The sequence below is a fragment of the Topomyia yanbarensis genome, chromosome 1, assembly GCF_030247195.1.
Source record: "Topomyia yanbarensis strain Yona2022 chromosome 1, ASM3024719v1, whole genome shotgun sequence".
NCBI classification, from domain to species: domain Eukaryota; kingdom Metazoa; phylum Arthropoda; class Insecta; order Diptera; family Culicidae; genus Topomyia; species Topomyia yanbarensis.
In genome coordinates this window covers 212,804,254-212,819,845 of record NC_080670.1, presented here as the reverse complement: position 1 = coordinate 212,819,845, position 15,592 = coordinate 212,804,254, and the positions used below count along the sequence as shown (strand labels likewise).

The 15,592-nt window shown below is 41.7% G+C and overlaps 1 protein-coding gene across 6 annotated transcripts in view; it reads left to right on the top strand.

The window, feature by feature from the left end:
* The first annotated feature begins 213 nt into the window (after positions 1 to 213).
* LOC131691608 (fragile X messenger ribonucleoprotein 1 homolog) overlaps positions 214 to 15,592 on the top strand; it is a 31,080-nt gene continuing 15,701 nt past the window's right edge. Inside the window, exons 1-11 of one of the 6 annotated variants that reach the window (XM_058978157.1) lie at positions 214 to 420; positions 1,188 to 1,240; positions 1,309 to 1,456; positions 1,518 to 1,681; positions 1,751 to 1,916; positions 1,976 to 2,046; positions 2,334 to 2,390; positions 11,151 to 11,298; positions 11,365 to 11,514; positions 11,652 to 11,783; positions 11,858 to 12,071. In XM_058978157.1, coding sequence (XP_058834140.1) covers positions 370 to 420; positions 1,188 to 1,240; positions 1,309 to 1,456; positions 1,518 to 1,681; positions 1,751 to 1,916; positions 1,976 to 2,046; positions 2,334 to 2,390; positions 11,151 to 11,298; positions 11,365 to 11,514; positions 11,652 to 11,783; positions 11,858 to 12,071 — 1,354 coding nt within the window. In that variant the 5' untranslated portion in view covers positions 214 to 369. Of the gene's footprint in view, positions 421 to 1,187; positions 1,241 to 1,308; positions 1,457 to 1,517; positions 1,682 to 1,735; positions 1,917 to 1,975; positions 2,047 to 2,333; positions 2,391 to 11,150; positions 11,299 to 11,364; positions 11,515 to 11,651; positions 11,784 to 11,857; positions 12,072 to 15,592 lie in introns of all 6 variants that reach the window. The other 5 variants (XM_058978149.1, XM_058978142.1, XM_058978182.1 and 2 more) reach the window with 5 other exon arrangements.

Below are 15,592 nucleotides of genomic sequence, written 5' to 3'. Positions count from 1 at the left end.
AAGGAATTTTCAAAATCATTCTGATAATTTTAGAAATCCGCTTAGTGCTGACTTGACTGTAACCCGACTACATGCGCGAACGATCAGACGTTTTGAATCTTTGACAGCCATACTTTTCGTAACGGGGTTCGCGAATATACGCTGTCAGTTTGACAGCCTGCGGTGAGAACTGTCAGACGTTAGTTTTTTTTCGCTCGCAGCAAGCAGCGCCGTGGTGTCTTTCGTCTTCTTGTGTGTTCGTGCGTGTGTGTGTGTAGTTCTTGAACGAAAAAGGCAGACTGCTAGTAGAAAAACGAAATCACCGAGCAGTCAGCCAGCCACTAGAACTGAACAGTGTGCGGAAGGGAAAGAAATATTCACAAATCCAAAATGGACGAACTCTTGGTGGAAGTATGCGGCGAAAACGGAGCCAATTATAAGGTGAATATCGCGGAAAGTACCGATTCATTGTGCCACTTCCGCCCCGGTGGGATCCGCCCCAACCAAAGGCAATCGAATGCACCCGCGGGACGGCCTCTGCGGTCGCCGCTAGTGACAGTTTGCGTGGTGGTGAAAATTTTCTACTATAGAGTTCGCGGAGCGCCCGTCAGACGCCATAGAGGAAAAAAAAAAGAAGAGTAACAAACTGGCCAATGTGTGTGCACCGTGTCCAGGGGGAAAATACTGATCGCGGAAAGATCCTGTGGATGGGATGCGTTTGTGTGTGCGTGTTTCGGCTTACCGGATCGAACCGACTTTTAAATACAGTTGTCATCGGAACTGATCATTGAGTCGTGGGATTTGGAACAGACGGCTCCTCCTTTTTATCACTTGTCTACTTTTCCTCGCAAGAGGTCAATTTTGTAATGCGGTCGCCGATTTACTGTAAACGGTGCCGAATTCGGGTTAGACGTAATTCCGTGGAAGTTTTTAAATGACCTTTCAGTTTGCAGAATTATTTACAAACTTAAATTTGCGCAACAAAGTTTATTCTAAAATTCATTGAAGTTTAGATTATTACATGTTGCGAATGAATATGTAATGTATGCTTATCACCACCTGCGTCGGGAGTGTCAAAATAGTTTGTAAACGTCACTATACGGTCATTTCCCATTTGTCACTAATTTATTTTATTTTCTTACTATTTCTTGCACCGATATGCGGTCTGGGTGTAATCTATTTCTGGACCGAATTGCATGCTTTGGCAGGGAGTTGTCACGGATGTCTTCGAAGATGGAGTTATGGTGGCATTTGAAAACGAGTAAGTTTTATTCGACTGATCCAGCTTGTCCTAGTTTCTTTTATCGATTATCTTCTGTTTTATCTCAGCTGGCAGGAAGAATCCAAGTTCCTGTTTAGTCAAGTACGTCTACCTCCGACCGAAACCGCAACGACCTTCTGCGAGCACATGGAAGTCGAGGTTTTCTCCCGGTCCAACGAAAACGAAGCGTGCGGCTGGTGGCGAGCGGTCATCAAGGTGAGTTGACCTCTAAATTACAAAAGGTAAAACTAAAACGTTTTGTTTTTGTTTTCCACAGATGATGAAGGGTGACTTCTTTGTGGTGGAATACCTCGGCTGGGACAATAGCTATACGGAAATCGTGTCCGCCGACCGACTGCGAGTGAAGAATACCAACACTCCGATCAGTGATAAGACGTTCTTTCGATTTGAGATTGAAGTTCCGGAGGATATTCGTGAATAGTAAGTAGATTTTGCTTCAAACGACAGATTGGCAATCACTATAACGACGGTTAGTTCCTTACTGAACAGTGCCAAAATCGACGGCGTGCACCGGGAGTTTCAAAAAGCGATCGGTGCTGCCGAGTGTCGGTACGTTCCGGAACGGGGCACACTGCTAGTGATATCACGCAGTGAGTCAACGCAACGGCGAGCAACCATGATCCAGGAGATGTGTTTCCGTAACCTCAGCCAAAAGGTAATATCTGAATGCTTTCGATCGGCTGAAACGATTTCACCCGGCTTAATTTCCATCAGGTGATGCTCCTGAAACGAACCGAAGAGGCTGCCAGACAACTAGAATCGACAAAGCTACACAATTCGGGAGGGTAAGTCGATCATACCTTGCTTGGGAATCATCCTTATCATACAATGACACACCCGCGTTTGAAAATATCTTTTTCGCCGTCATTCGCTTGCTAACAGTCCTATAACTATAGTGCTAGTCAGTAAGCTCAGTTGTACAGAAAGGCAACAATTTTTTTCACTTCAACACTAGTCTCTTTTGGGCAACGAAATCACAACTAAACACACACCCTCACGATGAAATCGAAAACCGAAAATCCTCTGCTATCTTTTTCTTCTTTCTCTTCTATTCGTCTTGTTTCATTTCCAGAGGTTTTACTAACAATCAGAGAATTTCCGCTTTTATTGGACAATCAATGAATGAGAGGTAATCCAAAACGTAATCCTAAGCTAACCTAGGCTAAGTGACTAATTGTCAGTAGATTTTTAGTTTTCCTATTTTAATTTGATTATTGCTTGTGTTAGATTCGCGGAGAGGTTGTCTTAGGGCACATATAAACCCCTCTTTAGTTATCTACTCCAATCCAATCTATATCATCCGTTCCTTTCGTGGAATTTAAGCGGTGTGTCGAAGGTTTTAGTGGCAGCGTTGATGGCTTTCGGATAAATAGATTTAACCAGTGTCACTGTTCCGACTTTCAATTTAAAAATAGGTCTCTGTAAAGACCAAGTTGAAACCGGTTCAACAAGTCTTAACCAAATTATTTTGTGTTGAACTGTTGGCAAACAAGGAGCATCTGTTCTGAGCACTAAAGTATAAAAAAGTGATCTAATCGCTGCAACCTTTGCTCGATGAAAGACCCGAATGTTTTACACCTCATAATGCATTCAAAGTTGAAAATCTAATAAAGAGAGCTTTCCCAGATTGCAGCCCTTCAGAAAGTTCGATGATGGTCGATGAACAAATTGAACGAGCAAGCAGGTTGAACTCAGCGGTATGCCCCGTTAAACATTGACTGTCAGATTAGAACAACCAGGTTAATAGATGAACGCTTACAGCGGTTACTCTCCAGAATAGGCGCAATTGTGAGTACGAAGAAAAGGTGCTCACTAAGGCAGGTTTTGTCAGGAACAATACGCGTAAGTTTTACAAAATAATAAACATGATGAAGCAAACCATCCCATTCACCGACCATGATCAATTATGCGCTTTGAGTTATTGCTAAACTCATAAACAAGTAGAGGAACTACAAATCGTATAAGAAATTGAGGATGATGGCATGCTGTGGATCCAACCACGTTAGAAGATCGCCAAGGTCATTGGGATGAATGAGATTCCACCTGAGCTTCTAAAAGTCCACCAACATCAACCCAAGCAACACTTGAAACATTTAATGGCCGCGGTTTGTTGCATAACCACCCAGTTCTCACGGACTCACCATCTGTGTGCAGATTGCAAGGCAGCGTACGATTCTGTTGAACGAAACAAACTGTGGCATATAATGCTTGAACATTGTTTTCCGACTAGATTAATTAAGCTGATTCTGAGAGCAGTGAAAGGGACGAATCTATTCAAATGTGAGGCTGCAAGAATCGGACCGACTGTAAATCGATTGTGGCAAGACGAGGTAGTCCGAACGTGTTGGTTCCAAACTGGAATCGGATGGGGTATGGTACGAGGTTGTTGATCAAATCATATTTTGGTACACTACTGCCCTGTGATAACAATGTGGCAGCGAGGTGAAAAGGCGTGTTGCGGCTGTGACTGACTACGGTTTGCATAGTCAGTTACAGTTACAGGGCACATAGTTTAGTCTTAACAAATCGCCGATACTCCCTGTTGCTCTGTACGGCCGTGAACCGTAAATGTTGGAGGAGACAGACTGTCGAGTGCTCGATGCGTTAGAGAGAAGAATTATGCGCTGAATTATCGACGACACAATGGAGAATGAATAACCGGAAGAGACCACTTAAAGTTCAGTAGAGAACCAAAAAGAGGTAGTTGACTTCGTAGTAGACCCCGCATACGCTAACTGTGTGTAATCGAGGAAGAGACAGGCGACTGGCGGCACAATATCGAGCAACCTGAACGTTTAAAATACATTCCGTCATAAATCGGAATACCACGATTTTGTGTGGTTTTCAAGGTTTTCGGATCAGGATGGCTCTTGGTTTTATTGGTGCAGCTCTTGATTTTTTGAGCCTCGGCGGGTGTGTAATTTTAGGGGTTTAGGTGTCGGTAAAGGTTGGAGGCCGCATTTGCGAACTCGGCCCGAGATTTCCTGGGTTTCGAAGCGGCGATTTTTAAGGAAAGGATTTTCTTCGAGTTGGCACCAGGTGGGGTGCGCATGAGATTTCTAGGGTTCTAGATTATTTTATTACGCAAGTGTGAATTTGCTGACTTTGATCGTGATCACTCCTGAAAGCCCCTACCCTTGGTTTTAGCGGGCTCGTTACGTATCTTCAACAATTGGATCTCTCAACAAAATAATACACATGTATTCAAAGTCTCACGCTAATATGCAATATACACACCAATACACGATCAAGCACACTAACATACAAACGCTCATGCCTCACACGATAACATGAACCTGGATCGTCGGCTTTGTAGATGACGTTGTCCTGACCATAACCAGCGAGACCCTCGAGGAAGTGGAAATGTTGACTGTAGGCATCGTGGAAACCTGGATGGCTGATGTCAAGTTTCAGCTGGCTCACCACAAGACGGTGGTAGTACTGGTCAGCAACCGAAAACAATCCAGCGTGTTATGATCAGCGTCGGCGGACACTCAATTCCATCGATGTGTGCGCTGAAGCACCTGGGTGTGATAGTTGACGATCCATTAAGTAACAGCCGTGTCGACTATGAATGGATAAGGCTGCGAGGACAACTAACATATCGGCAAGGATCACGCCGAACATCGAAGGAGCAAGATGCAACACGAGACGTCTCCTGACGGGTGTCCCATCCCCAATACTGAGGTATGACGAAACCGGACGAAGTCGACAAGCACGTTTCGCCTAAATGCTGCTCGTGTCGCGAGCGCGTATAGAACGATATTGTCATATGTCGGTATGCGTAATTGTCGGGATGATCCTTATCTGCATCACTCTGGCTGAGGATGTGGAATGCTACCAGCGAAAAAATGTACGGAATGCAAGGTGATTGGTCAGAGCGGACTCGTTGACTAAGTGGCAGCAAGAGTGGGACAACGCGGTATCTTGCGGGCTGAAATCTCTCGAAGTATTTCAGCCGAGAATTGACCCACTGGTTTGCCAGTCGCGCACCGAGTGTCGAGGGTACTGCCCTTGCTGTGTTAAGCGAATCTCTTACACAGTGGACGTTTGTTTCTTCCCAAATCGTGAGATTCAAATGATGGTATATCACTAATGTCCGCTTCGGGGTTAGCTACAGGCGATTATAAGCCAACGTGTTTCAATGACGTCCATTAAAAGGTCTGGCAGATAAAGGGATTTGCCTGTGCTAGTAACGCAAAAAAGGTAAACAATCCCGAAGCAACCAGTGAAGACGTCATTGAGTTCCAAAATGGCAGCAGGCGAACATTAATCAAAACACACGGAGTGACGTCAGCACGTTCCACTTTTGGTATCGGTGATGTAAACAAATGGAAAAATCACATACACTATTAAACATTTCTTCTGCGTATTGGTGATAGGTACAATTATCTGCCAGGCATTTTGCTTTTAGACATGGAACGTGTTTGGTAGTAGCTGTACAATAAGTGCCGATGATGAAATGTGCAATGTTCTGATCGACCATGGTTCGAGTAGCCCGAATTAATCTTAAGCATAGACGTACAACAATTATGAGTCCATCCCAGCTTTTGCAGGAAACAAAAGCTTTCATAGGCTCAAGAACCGTATTTCCATTAAGGAAACTTCTATGTTGGAAAGCTGCTTAACCCAGTCTTCGCAGCTTTCAACAAAATTGCATGACAAATCCACGCTGAATGCCTCGTGCATGTAAACTTGTGATTGACCAGAACAAGCAAAATTGCACAGAGAATCAACGAATGGGGACTGAGAGTAGCTATCCATCCTCAATATGCACGTTTCGAGAGTTCTATACGTTCAAATGTCAATAAAGGCGCCGGCGACGTCCTTACAGTCATCGGGGAAGGAAAGGAATGTTAGTGTAGCAAACGTTATTACGGACTTGTGCTATCACAGTCAATGTTGGTAACATAAACAGGAAATACGTCTATTGTTCGGCATATTTCGCACAATGAATCATCACATTCTGATGATTTCAAAAGGGTTGTATCATACTGTGCCAGAAATGGGTTGTGTGTCCATTCATAATCGGCAGTGATGCAAATACCCACCACATAATTTGATGCAGCTCAGATATCAATTTGAGAGGCATCGAATTGATGGACTGTTTAATAGCAAAGCAAAGGGACTGATACAGTGAACTTTTTTTTGCACAATAGTATAGTTCACTGCACACCTGGCCATGTCCTTGCGATCGCCTAAGGGAAGGAAATGTTAGTTGAATACCTACTTAAGAAGATGCGGGAAAATCACGCAATCTCCATAGGCATTACGGATGTTAGAATTAATTAGTAGGGAAGGAAAATGGGATGTGGGTTTGGACTGATTTATATGATATTCAACTAAATGGATACTAAAAATTAATTATAAATTAGATTGATCTCACCAAATTCACTTGGCTGGTCCGTAACAGGTGCAGGCTTCAGGAAGCACCGTTAAGTTATTTTTTCCGAGCATTCCGCTTAGATGGTATACCGGAACAATAAAAAATCCCAGATGAAGTTGACGAAGAAGGCATCGATGATAATCCGGGTGGCTGACATTTTCACTTAGCTGATGAGTACACTATTTGGCAGACAGAAAAACACAACAAATTTGAATGTGCACGAATATAGCAGTTTTCAAATTTCCTCAGCGTGACAAAAACAGCAAGAATTACAGTTGCCAAGATCTTTTCTTTTGCTAAAAACGTCACAGATTTAGAAATCGCGTCCACTTTTGGTCAAAGCCTTCTTCTCAGTACAGGAGGGCACTTATCTGTTTATTCGATATTAGACTGAATACCAGATCGGAAGCCGTGTGGTGTCCGGCGGGCTGAAATCTTTTTGCTCTATTTCAGCCAAGAATAGAACCACTGGGAACTGCTCCCATGTCGTAAGAGGCGACTAACAACATGCTAGGAGTTCCTAGGTCGAGGTATTGCTCCGTACCGAAGACTTAACCTGGACGGACCTTAAGGTTTTCCATATTACCCTCTTTCCATTCTGTATTTAGTGAATCACTAACATATACTCACCTTTTCTGATTCGCCATTATCGATTGTGTACCAATGTTTTAAGTTTCTTCTGGCGGTTGTATATTAGCCTTAAAGGACGAAATATAATTCTACACTAAGTAACAGAATATATTAATATACCGGCACTTCCACGCCAAGGTTTAACTTCCAAAGCTTTGGTTTAAAAACCGTTTTTAAAAAAAGGAAACTTTCATGTAGGAAACTTATTGAATTGGCCTAAGATGGAACTGTCGAATTGCACAAAAAAAAAATTATGTTGCAAGCGATCTGTAGATGTGTTAAATTAGGTTTTTTTTTTATTAAATCTGGAACCGTCTACCGACAAATCTACATTTACGAATACCTCCAAAAGTGACTTCTTGAGGTCTCATGAAGGCCTGACACTAGCTTTATGATACTTTTGCTTTCCTAAACAGTGATAAAAATCTCAACATTCCAGAACTTCACTTTGTCAGAAAATGTAGGGCCATCGGAAGCTTCGTAAAATCGCACTCCTGGTCCTTTCTTCAAAATCATCCAGTGCAGTACTCTACGTCACTCGTATGGTAGTCGATATTTGCTAGTATTGCTGTTCTTTCATCCATTCTTCTTCTGGATCACCGAGGGATCTCCTGTGGTAGTGTTTGTTACGCATAATAAACTTGTCGTTTGCAATTGGTAGTTAACCCAATTATGGGAACGTGTCTGGTAGGGAGAGTGGAGATACCAACTTGTCATTAACATTTCGCAGTGAATTTTTTCACATTCATTTGGGATATCTTTTATACATTTGTACGCTTTCTTTTTACTGCAAACTTTGAAAATGATTATTGAAGTGTTATTAAGGAGCATTACTCCCGATGGCCGGCTGTTCGGAGTTCAAATTGTTCGTTTCGAATTCTCGGAAATTGATCGTGAGCGACTTCGTACATATTGCTAAGATCATATTGTCCATAGAGGAATAGACCTCTATCATATTCCACGCGGCTTTTTTTTTCGGAAGAATAATTTTTAAAATGTCTATTTGAATGGATTCATATTTCTACTAGAGGTCGCACACCTAAAGACTTTGATCTAAAATGAAAAGACAAAGCGCGTGGGTACTTAGCTAAATCACAATATCTACCAAGATATATCCTGATTCATCTTCCTACCTACTAACACCAATCCTATCCTGTGACACTTGTGGATTATGCAGAGAATTCCTCGGTCATAATAGTCACAAGTGTTGAACTAACATTCCTTCCCATCCCAAAATTGACCTGCATGGGCGTGGCCATCTACGTTATTGATAATACTATAATCTTAGTCTCTTTAGGTTGCACGTTGAGTATGATGAACTACTCTCAAGTATCATACAATTGGTTCAATATGCAATTTCAACAGGCTTTGATCAATCACGGGAAACTCACGGGCGGTCAACTAAGCTAAGCTAAGCTTAGACTGCATACCAGATCGGCCCACAGATCACTTTATTTTGCACGCACAAAGGACATGCAAAACGCGTAGCATCCGCCGTCGACGGGACAACCTGTTATGTCTTCCGAATGATCCGCGCTGAAATTAACTTTCTTTAGATATTGTTAATCGGGAAGACTAATTTCGCACAATCTTTTCTCGACACAAATGAAGCAAATACACGTACAGAAAAAAAGTAAAATTTAAAATAAAAATGCGTTTCAATTTTGTTGTTGAAAAAAAAATGACGGAAACGAAAAAATATCCGTGACCGAATTGATGGACTGTTTAAGCAGCACAAATTTGCATATACTTAATGTATAATGCACGATCTGATAGAAAAGAGGTGTTAGATGTAACTCTCTGCTCTGCTATTACGAGTTGCCAAACTGGCTCCGTTTTATTGTTGAGCCATATAGCCTTCACTAGAATACAGTATTCCTTTACATTACATGGAATCCCAAGGAATATTTGAAGAGTACCGATGTTTTAATGTTCGTGGGCAGTTTGCTGAGAAGTTCTTTGAACTAACTCGCTTACAGAGAAAATACAGCAGTATTTTTACAGTATCGATCACCGTTCTCTGGAATTTCTAGCGAAAAGGGTTATAAACTCAACTATGCCTTTCGGTTTAAGCCGAATTTGAATGACAATATCTCTTCGGGAACGTTGTTGTTCTGTTATCGCAATATCGAACCAACAGAACAGCGACGCTGACTAGAAGGTCGCCGTGAAACAAATCGGGTTCGGCCAATATTCCAGTTGAGAAGTACGCGACGCAGCACAAGGTTCGGGTCATCGGGGCGCCAGCGAACCGAACGCCAAGCTCCACCGAAATTGCTGAAATGACCTCAACACCCTACACGGTAACTCGTAAGCAGGCTTGCTCTACCGTAGGGGATTAGATCGAGTAGATCGCGCCGAACAGTCAGCCGTGGGCCGTTGGGATGCCAGTGAAGCGGAAGCTATGCTCCATCCGGAATCGCTCGATCAACCTCGGCACATACTGACTGCTCCGTTAAGTAGGTTAGTTCCACCGCCGGGGATTCGATCGGGATGAAGCGGTGAGCTAAATAGTTTACGGAAACGAACATTAATGTAGGGAGAAATCTACCGCCGTGGACTATCCGATTATATCGTGACAAGAATGGGAACTAATTGAACAACACGAAACAAACATCGCTACCGAGAGAAATTCCGCTGTCGGAGAACTCACCGTCAAGGGGGAAATTTTTTGGATAGGACTAAATTTTTGTGCATAAGGACGCAAGACCTAACATAAAGTATGTTTTTTTAATGTGTCGGATTCTCCTTGTCAGTAACTAACACTAACTTAATGCTTCAAAAGAACCTCTATGCTTACTATCGAGAAGTCACTCGGTACCAGCTAGTTGTTTAGCGTTCACACAAGACGTGACTTTTTGGATTTTATTGTCTAACTAGTGCCAATTTCGTGTTGGTTTGGACTTATCTAACTAGCATTAAGTTGGTGTTAGTTACTGACGAGGAATCCGAAACACTTAAAACCATACTTTATGCTATATTTTCCCGTGCTTTCTCATTTTTTAGACATTGTAAAGTATTAAGGTTCAAGTTACCTTTTTTAAGCATGTGTTAGAATTGAACGCTTGGTAGTGTGCGTAGGAAAATTTGTGTTCAGCTTTGCCACCGGATTATCCATTTAAACCTTTTTAAAACTCTAAAAGAAGAATATCAGTCGATTTATTAGATCATCACGATTCAATTCATGCAAAATACCTGCTGGAAAAACCATCGGCTTAGCAAAATGGTGCTTTTGAAAAAGTGGCTGTGGTTTTTTCATTGCGCAGTTGTGTTGCGTACCCCAGCTCGGTGTGGTAGTGTGATAAAAAATCACAGCCACTTTTTCAAAAGCACCATCCAGCTAAGCCGATGGTTTTTCCAGCAGGTATTTTGCATGAATTGAATCGTGATGATCTAATAAATCGACTGATATTCTTCTTTTAGAGTTTGGAAAAGGTTTAAATGGATAATCTGGTGGCAAAGCTGAACACAATTTTTCTTACGCATACTACCAAGCCTTGAGGTAACTTGAGCCTTAAATCCCCGAAATTACTGACGCGAAAACATTTATCCTCGATTTTCCTCAATCCTGCCACAACGATTAAGTTAGTGTACAATTTCAACATGTATTGATTTTCCAAGCGAAAAGCAGGTATCATTAGTTATCGTAGCAGCAAAGTTGCCCTATTCCAGACGTATTTTGTTTACTAATTTCCGTAGAACTTTGCCTGCCCCTAACTCATTCTCATCAGTTTTGTTCTTCTTTTTTTATTATTTCCGTTTGCATCTATCTATTCGATGTGTGTCACTTGGGCCTACCATAATTGATTGTTTGTATCTTTCCCGTCTAATCTTTCCAACCGCCCACACGCAAACAAACACACACCTACGCAGATTCACGGACGAGTTCAAGGTACGGGAGGATCTGATGGGACTGGCGATCGGAGCGCACGGGGCCAACATCCAAACCGCACGGAAGCTCGACGGAGTTCTGAACATCGAACTGGAGGAGAACACCTGCACCTTTAAAATCTCCGGCGAGGTATAAACCGAAATTGGCTGTAGTAAATTGATTTTGAAATAATTATTTCTAATTTTTAAATAACAGACTGAGGAAGCGGTGAAGAAAGCCCGCGCCATGCTCGAGTACAGCGAGGAATCGCTTCAGGTCCCCCGCAATTTGGTCGGCAAGGTGATCGGCAAGAACGGGCGCATCATCCAGGAGATTGTCGATAAGAGCGGCGTCGTTCGTGTAAAGGTTTGTCAACGTTTTCGACTTTTCAGGAAATTCTTCCCGAGAGAGACAGAGTGTTGTGATGATTCGAAAAGTGTTGATAAAATTCGCCAATGGTTGATCGGCAAAGCTACAGCGTTTGAAATTGTGTTTTTTTGCAGATCGAAGGTGACAACGAACCGGAACCGAGCATCCCACGGGAGGAGGGCCAAGTCCCTTTTGTGTTTGTCGGAACTGTCGAGAGCATCGCCAATGCAAAGGTGCTGCTCGAGTATCATTTAGTGCATTTGAAGGTGTGATTTCGTTTTGGCTGATGGCAGATTTAAATATCGGCAGAATATTTATTGGATCGTGACCTTTTTTTTAGGAAGTGGAACAACTGAGACAGGAGAAGCTGGAAATCGATCAACAACTGCGGGCGATTCAGGGCGCCACGATGAGTTCGATGCAAAGTTTTTCGATGAACCGCCGTACGGACCGAGCCTACAGTAGCGACGTGGATGGTGGCTCCCGAGCTGGGCGAGGTGGCATGCGAGGTCGTGGTGGTCGAGGAGGACGCGGAAGCAATCCACGATATACTGGTAAGTGTGGGAATTTGTAGAACGTGCTTTTTCGGGAATCAAAGGAAGCTAGATGTCCTATTTGAAAAGGAAGACGAGGGGCAACACTGACGTGTGAGACAAGTTTAAGCGCATCTGTTTTCTAAAAAAAAATTGGTCAATCTCATTTTTTCCTGTTTACACGAATGGTTTGCAAATCATCATTAGATGATGTAATCCTTGTAATACTGTCAATATTCCAAAAAAACATTTTAAAAAATATACGTTATATAAAAAATGAAGTTATATGAAAATAAGCTTTCGCATGTCGTATGCATGCGGTAATTATAAAATTCATACATCTCTAATTACCTGTGCAACAGAATTTCCAGCACCCGTTGGAGTCTCGCTCCACATTTTAGACTTATTCCTGTACTGAACTGAATCATTGTTAGGAGGTTTTTCAAGCGCTTTCTATATGACGAGTCTGCAAACGAACTGAATCGCTATAGCAGATCTCAAGAAGCGTGATCTTGGTTGAGACTGTTCAAAAACTGTATTTCCCAATTTACAGGGTGGAAGGAAAATTCCGGACAAACCGTTGCTGACCGTTACACAGTTCACAGACTTTAACGAAAGAGAAAACATTTCTCTTTTGTTTACTTCAAACATCTATGATTGGCGAGTACCGGTTTGTCCAAAATTTCAACGAAATTTTTCCGATAAAGCACTAAGTAGCTCCCGTATTTTCAAAAAAAAATGCGAGGAATGCTCTCCATGTTTCATCGAATGAATAGCTTCAATGGGACTGAAGCTATCCGAAACGGCAAAGTGTCAAGTATGGTACTGTACCTTGACGTGGTCCGAGGACTTTTCCACTTTTCGTCTTTAGTTAAGCCACATTGTGATCAGATTTAGTACTTAACATGGTGGACTTTATTACCCACTTATACTGTCCATGTTCACATATCTGTCCCATTTTCTATGGGATTTCCTATCTATATGGGACTGATTTGCGATTATCATAATGTACAAAGATGTTGATTTGGGCACGAAGCTCACACAGATAATTGAATGGTGGGTTTAGGGTCAAGCTTTCTCAAGAGGTACTCGACTCGCTGGGCCTCGGCGATGATCCCTGGTATTGGGACTTTATAAACTTGGAGTATCCCAATCCAATGATTGCTAAGATCACAATGGACCAGATGACGTTGGGCATATCGAAGCAGGAGAAGATGAGTGCTGATGCTGAGCGTACTGTACGCTACTGTATGCTTCAGTCCGATGATTGGTGTTTTTATTATTGGCAACACATATCATCTTCTGTCTGCTTGGCGTCGAAGCTGGTAGTACAAGAAAGATTTTAGTCGATGCAGTGGGAACAGCCAGGTGTTCAGCATCTATAACAGAAGCAATCGAAGTCATGGGAACCATTCGATTGTCGCTCTTATTCACTGCTTCAATAGGTCTGCTATGGAGGAAACTATTAGTGGTATTTAGGAGCAGTGCACTGGAATCAGGTTTTGGAAAGTTTCCTAATCCACATGGACCAGATCACCAACAGTGATTTCAAATTAAAATTAAAAGGATTGTCTAATAATCACGTAATCACAAAATACAAATATTAGATTAAAACTTTAGGGAGAAACATATTTTTATTTCTGAGCAGCGTACTACTGTTCAATTTACCTTTTCATCATATTCTGCAGCGCATTTATTCGTCAAACATACATCAATTCCTTAACTTACCCCAACCGACACCTTGATCCTCTGAGGGCTCAAGCTATGCAGAAGCATAGTTTTAGGCCTATCAGCTTAAGTTCTTTTCTTGTAAAGGGTTTGGAGCGGATAACACGGTGCTGCAGTGATTTTGTACTTTTCAAGTGACATATAGGTTGTAGATCTCATAAAATGCATAACAAAATAATGTATAAAGATGTTGTACACCCTCAATATCACAATAAACAGAAAAAAATTTTTGGTTGTATCCAACGGGGAAAACAGATCGAAAGGGTGAGTTAAGTGAAAGCGTGTGAAAAAATCCTCCCAGAGACAGGATACGAATCTGCAACCCTTGGGACTCTAGCCCAATGCACAAACCCTTATGCTATCCCTGGAATATGGGGCCCTATCCTCACAGTCGCGTCACTTGTTGACTGGAAGGAAATTTTCTTCTAGTCACTAGGTGACGTGACTGTGAGAATAGCTCCCACGATGAGGTGCCAGAAAGGATGTATCCCAAGGATAGCATAAGGGTTTGTGCATTGGGCCGGAGTCTCTAGGGTTGCAGGTTCAAATCCTGCCCTGGGGGTATTTTTTAACAAGATGAAAACCATAATTTTGCGATGTTTTCAAGAAAAGTATAAACATTTTCAACAAAATTACAAAAATTAGGAAGAAATGCCTTTGTTTGTATTATTGGAAATTTAGAGAGAACATTTATTTCTGCATCTAACGACCTGCTTATCATAAAAATGAAAAATGGAAGTAAAAACTTGCTCGCCTGAACTCTTAAGGAGTTAGTGAGGCTGTCGGGAACCATGGGACTCTATAATTATATCTTCCGTATTTTTTTTAACTTCAAAGTTTACACACATACTTTTGAATGTATATTTAATCGAGCGAAAAATCTACTTTCGAAAATTTTATTTGAAGTCGTCCTCTTAAAAGTTCATGTGAGCAAGTTTGGGAAACACTGCCTTTTTCCATTCGATTTCGATGGTAATTAGATCGGATGCGGAATTAAATTTTCATTAAAACAAAGGCTTTTCTTCATAAAAAATTCATATATTTCATGAAATAATTGCAAAATAATGGATTCTTTCATATTGTTTTCCCAAAACCACATAGCATTTTTAACATAAGAATTTTTAATAGCATAAGGTCAATTATTCATCTTTTCATAACATACAAATTGAAAAAAATTGTGTTGAATTTGACCAGACCTACAACCTTTACTAGATCACTCGAAAAGTATATTCATTTTTTTCTTATTCTATAGCACCGTGTAATTGATCATCACACGAGGAACGTTAACTCAGTTGAAAAGGCCTTCTTGCTTGGGTGCATTCCTAGATATTTAGGATGCTTTTTTGATAACGTGATCTTCCAGTTTCTTCTGGAGGCGACGCGCGGTCATGAAATGTCTGCTCTACACGTATCTCAGATTTTATAAACGCAATGCTTAGTAATCGCAGTTATGCTCTTTACTGAGACAGGCAGAGATAAGGAAGTTAAGTATTTGCGCCTGTCTTCGGTATGACTTTCTGTTGCTTTGGCTGTGGAACCTGGTTGCCGTCGGCTTGTTGGGGAAACTAAGTAAGCTTGAATTCCCCACTTACGGGTTTGCTGACAATTACCAAAGCAACAATAGTCTTTGACTTCATGCAACAAGCATTAAGAGCTGTCGAACAGTGGTATCGACAAGTTAACATATCAATTAATCCAAACAAAACTTCAATGGTTCTTTTCACGAAGAAGCGAATAACATTCGGGGTTCGTCTTGTTCTTCGATTCTGATTTACTATGTGCGGATCAAGTCAAGTAGATCAGACAAATCACGG